Consider the following 6,053-nt stretch of genomic DNA (forward strand, 5'->3'; position numbering starts at 1 on the left):
AACTACTTGACTTGAGTTGCTGAATTTTCAGTGCAGTAATTGTAGTCCTTGCCCCTATAATATTCATATCTTACTTGTCACCAATGCGCTATAAAAAAAAAAAAAAATGCAAAAATAGGCACAAAATTGGCCAGGGGTGTAGTACCCCTTAAGGTTAGCAACTATTATAAACTGTTGCGATTTGGTAGTTTACAGCATCTTGCGAATGGTAGTGAGCTTTGGCAAAATTGCATTGATCATTTCATAGCGAGCATGTAGAAGGATTCAAATATCACAGATATACTTTTGTAGGTCCTGTGGTTCTTGAGTTGTGTTGTAAAGAGGGCTGAAACAACAACACTTTTGTAAAACATACATAATTCATTAACAACAATAAATCAAGCAAGTTTTCAAAGTATATGATTTGTAGAATGAACTTTTGCAAAACATCAAAATGTTATTTTTCAATAACATATTGATTTAGACAATGAAAATCATTTTTTTTTTGCTTCGACCAACAAAAGATCGCGTCCCCTTAAAAACCAGAACTTGAGTATCAAATGAGGTCAGCTTTATAATTCTAACCAACAATTCTGATTTTTATTTCAGCTTTCTAAACTCTGTGCCAAACTGGATGACATCTGGAAGGAGAACAGCAATGAGGTTATTCTATTTTTGTGGACCCAGTTCCTTATAGACGAATCCTTAGATATCCTAGAATTATCCTCACCAATTACCTTGGATACAGAGGAACTGCAGAGGAAGAGACCTAGTACATCCAGACAAACATCGCAAGATCAGGATGCAGCTGCCTGTGACGAAGATGCAACACAAAAATCAGCATCTCAGGCGAGAACTGATAAGAAAGAGGAAGCAGCGACTGCTTCCGTGGATCCACCAACCTCTACCAGCAGTGCAAGAACTTGTGACTCCAGAGCTGTTCAAGACATAGCATCAGTTCCCCACCTGATTCCAGCGATAATTGATCATGATCAGGCAGAGAGACAGAGGGCCTTCAATTTGGCCGTGTACAGCTGTAATGTTTGTTTCAGTGAGAAGCAAGGCTCAGATTGCATCAATTTCATGGGGTGTGATCATGTGTATTGTAAGGAATGTATGAAGGAGTATTTCAAAGTGCAAATATCAGACGGCAATGTCATGTGCCTTAATTGTCCGGAGATGGACTGCGATTCACAAGCTCTTCCATCACAGGTAATGAATAGCTGTATAACTGTGCTGACATTTCTCACATTGCATTGAATTAAAGCCATAATGTGCAATTTTTTTGAATGAATTTGGTAAAGTATTTTTTTTTTCAAACCTGATAATATTTTAGCATATTGTTTACGCATGTCCCAACTTACACTTAAATGGAATCAGCCAAATGTGTTGTTTGTAGGACAATTTCGACATGATGTCTTACCAAGACATTACATCCCCATAGAACTCCACATTAAAAAGGCTAAAATAGCCATATACAGGGAAGTGTGGGTTTCAAAAATAATTAATATGCGACAATTCCATTTTGAAAAGAATCAATAAATTAATTTCCATAATCAATGTACAAAATAACAAAATCATGCAACATAATAAAGAGCAGCTAACAGGCCAATGAGGTCAGCTGTGACAAGAGACTGCTTCTGAAAATTAAAATATAAAACAGAGTCATTCTGTGGAAAACTTTTCTTAAATCTTCAAATGAAATAGCTAGCTTAGTTCCAAAAGGTACTGGCAACATCATTCACTGTTACATATTCAGATTTTACATGCATTAGCAAACAAAACCAATAACCCTATAATACAAAATCTGCATCAGTTGGGCTGTAGAAAAGTTTTTTGTTTTTTGCCTTACAGGCCCAGAAGGTTGTTTATATATATTTTATTATGTATGCTAGTAATATTAAAACGAATACTAACTCTTGTCTTCAGGTCCGTGAGCTGGTTGGACAGGAGTTGTTTGCGACATACGACCGACTTCTTCTCCAGCTGTCCCTAGAAGGAATGGAAGACATAGTGTACTGCCCTCGTCTGACCTGTCAGTGTCCAGTGATGTTGGAGAAAGAGAGCACCATGGGAGTATGTCCAAGATGTAAGCTGGCATTCTGTGTCCTTTGCAAGATGACCTATCATGGCACATCTCCTTGCAGACTAAGATCTGGTAAGCAAATTGTGATATTTGTGAAATGAATACACTACAAGATTCCTACTGGGCCACCTGCACAGGTATGCCATTGCCAAGGTACTTGGTTGGTACCAGTGCAGGACGTACCACTGCTGGTGGGTCCTGTGCAGTAGCAGCATTGGTACTATGTAGGTACTTTGTGTGCACCAGTACAGTACCTTGGCTACAGTGTACCTGTGCAGGCAGCCCCAATAGGAATATTATACTGTACTTATAAAGCACATATATAGCACATAGCGACAATTAAGGGGTACACAAGCTTCTGATATAATCAATCCTAACACTTCTGTAAACCAATTTAAACATTAACCTTTATTGTAAAGTCAATTTTACACTTGATCCCTTAGAATTGCCATTGAAAGAGCAATGGGTAATCGCTCTTGAACAGCAATGCATCACAGGCTTCTGCTCCCACTCGTGTTTGCTGCATTTGCAGACGACATTGTTGTTTTTTGCACATTTTTATTGAACTAAAAAATTGATTTGCCAAATGATAGATCAGGCTGACAGGCAGTGATTGGTTGATGTAGCTCAAGTTTGCGAGGTTTGCAAATTTGTCAACTTGCAAAATGATAGTCATAGATTGAATATTTGGATGCAGCAAAGTGTGCAAAGAGCAAATGCAATCATGTATAAATTCAGCTTAACTCTAACCCTTAGCATATACCATCACAATTTCAAGTAATTTAAGCCGAGTCCGATTTTATTGTTGACATTATTATAGAACAACTTCAGAGAGTGTTAGAGGCTTGGAGAAACGGCAGCAAAGACATTCAAACTCGCATCGAGCAGCGATATGGCCGTGATGTTATTGAGAGTGCACTCATAGATCACACAAATATTTTTTGCTTGCCCCCAGAACACCTTGCGGGGATCCGCAGGCAGTGGGAGTCTGGCGACCCTGAGGAGCGTAAGGAGTTGGAGCGTCGCTATGGCAAGAAGAATCTAATACAAGCTGTAGAAGAGAACTACAGTGTGGAATGGATGAAGAGGTTCAGTAAGAAGTGTCCTTCTTGCGGTGCCAGTATTGAGGTAGGTAACCAAACCAATGACATTATACCCGAAGAGAAATGACTCAGAAATCATACTTGGATACCGACATAGTGTACCTCTGACAAGAGACCAATATCAAATACCGTATTTAAGTCAAATAAACGCCCGGGCATTACATTTTCCCAAGGGGGGTATTTATTCAAGGTCAATTTTAGAACGATATTTCCCGTTAAAATCATTAGGTAAACTTAAAACTCACACTAAAATGACGAACTATGAACTAGAAATACTGACTTCTGGTTCACTTCCGGGTTTCCAATCCAGATTATTGCCAAAAAGTGACACTATTATCGACCATGTGGGCAACTTGGTAAGCTTACTACACAAGATAGCATGGAAATATCAGCATTTTTGTAACATCTTGGTTGAAAAAAGTGGTGGGGGCGTTAATTTGAGGGGGGCGACTATTTGACGAAATACGGTAGTAATTTGCATCTTTAGCGGGATGAACGTTACAAAGGTTTGAATGCGTACTGTAGCACATGTTATCCACACCGCTTTTTGCTCGTTATATCTTGAAACTTTCTGCCAGAGATCACATTGGGCAACAAGAGCCAAACCTTGTGAATCTGTTGAAATTTTGTGACAGAGTTAAACAGCTGAGGCTTAATCATGTCTTTAACATCTACCATTATCAAGGTGCACTTCATCTTAGTCATCTTAGAACATCAAATGCTCACTCTTATGGAACCAGATCAAGTGAATATAATTTCATTGTTCCTAGGGTAAAAGGTATTGTTTCAAGCACATTGTACTACAATGCACTCCCATCAAACATAAGGGATTGCCTACCAAGTCTGCATATATTTAAACAAAGTGTCAAACAACATCTGGCTAGCAACTCTCTCAGTCAAGAGATGTCAGATCTATTCTTGGGACCTCATCGGAAATAAACTTGTCTTTTCTGCGGCAGTGTTTGAAATAGGCCTCAAAAAGTTACAGGCCAGCCGGGCTTGACCTTAAAAGTTACCGCCAGCCGGGTCGGCAACTAGATGCCAGTCAGAAAAGTTACCGCCAGGCTAAAAGTTACAGGCCAATGGCCGGCTGACCGCCCTATTTGAACGCTGTTCTGCGGGCTTAATGGGTTATCCCGGCTTGTCATTTTGTTGTCAGTGTGTCCTGGCTTTGTGGCTGGATTTAATTAATTTGTCACATTCATGTGCTTTGTAATATATTTTCTGTCTCTTTTTTTTTTGTTTTCTAATGATCTTGCCGAATAAAAAACAAACAAACAAACAAACACTGATTTATCAACACAATGCACTACTCGTATTATGCTGGTTTCATACTTTCCTGCCGCTTTGCCGCTCTGAAGATGATTTTACTTCATTACGCAGTCGCACCAGAAACGCTAGCGGTGACCAGCGGCAAGCCGATATATCGATCACTCCACAGCTTTGTCGCGGCGGCAGCACCGCTGGGAGTTCAAATGAACTCAGAGCGGTGCCGCTCTGACGTATCAGAACAAAATACGATTTTGGAGCGGTGCTGAGCGGCTTTAAGAGTCATGCCGCTGCCGCTCAGCGGTGTGCCGCTCCGCTTGCAGAAAAGTGCAAGCGGCATGATGAAGCGTCACGCCGCTCAGCAGCAAGCGGCAGAAAGTATGAAACCAGCATAATGCAAACAAACGCACACTTAAATCAAAGTTTAATTATACCTGATCACATGGCGAAATAATGTGGAGGTACACTACTTTGCCCTCCCTCTATATGAGCGGAGTTGGTTCTCTTGGATGTTATCTCTTTGCCATGACATGAACACAGAGCTAAACCCTGTATCACAAGCTCTTCCTTCACAGGTAATGAATAACTGTGCAGACATTTCTCAGACATTGAGTTAAAGCCATAATGTACAATTGTTTTAATGAATGTGATTTTTTTCAAACCTGATATTTTGGAATAATATTTACCCATGTCCCAACTTACTCTTTTATTCCATTTAAAAATGGAATCAGCCAAATGTGCTTTTTTTAGTATAATATATTTGATGTAATGTCATATTAAGACATTAAGTTCCCCCATATTATAACTCCATGTTAAACTACCAAAATGGCCATATACAGGGAAGTGTGGATTTCAAAATAATTAACCCTAGCCAATTGCATAATCAAAGAACAAAATTATAAAGTCATACGAAGATGTTACAATCTATAAGTGCGGATAGGTTTGCACCAGGATTGGCTGCAACCAGCCTAGTTGATGCGATCTGATAATGATGATTCACCAGTGGCAGCGAAATTACAGCGCTTTGAATCCTCTGGAAAAATAAGCTATATATAAATCCACAATTACAAGGAACAGCCAAAAGGCCAATAAGGCCAGCAGTGACTGTCTCTGAAAAATAAAATATATCACTGTACAATCGTACTAATGTCTTGCTCCAAATTGTTTCTTGATAGAAAATTGATGGATGTAACAAGATGACATGCTTTAAATGCCACACCTACTTCTGCTGGATATGTTTGACTGTTGTCAACAAGGCCAACCCATATGGACACTTTAACCAACCAGGATCACCTTGTTTTAACCTGCTCTTCCAAGGAGTTGAAACAAACGATGACGACGACGAGTGGGAGGTGAACTTTTTCTGAACTTAACAAATAGTTGCACAATATAATTATGTGTAAGAATATATAGAATATAATTAAAGTGTCATGTAGAACCGTTTTTAAATGATGATACGTCCACATATCGGTCAGTACTCTCATCCAACACCTGTGCATGATCACTACATGCTGATACCAGTTGATATCCATGTACACCCTATGGAAGACATGACCTTAAGGGGGTACTACACCCCTGTGGTAAATTTGTGACTATTTTTGTATTTTTCTCAAAAA

At 39.4% G+C, this 6,053-nt stretch overlaps 1 protein-coding gene across 1 annotated transcript; it reads left to right on the top strand.

Annotated features, from left to right (window-relative positions):
• Positions 1–582: 582 nt before the first annotated feature.
• On the top strand, positions 583–6,053 carry LOC140160100 (E3 ubiquitin-protein ligase RNF14-like; the record flags this gene model as incomplete). The annotated part of the gene is made up of 4 exons (XM_072183377.1): positions 583–1,191; positions 1,909–2,137; positions 2,886–3,193; positions 5,613–6,053. Coding segments are annotated over 4 exons (1,338 nt in total), but the record flags the coding sequence as incomplete, so codon positions are not given.

The sequence above is a fragment of the Amphiura filiformis genome, chromosome 9, assembly GCF_039555335.1.
Source record: "Amphiura filiformis chromosome 9, Afil_fr2py, whole genome shotgun sequence".
NCBI classification, from domain to species: domain Eukaryota; kingdom Metazoa; phylum Echinodermata; class Ophiuroidea; order Amphilepidida; family Amphiuridae; genus Amphiura; species Amphiura filiformis.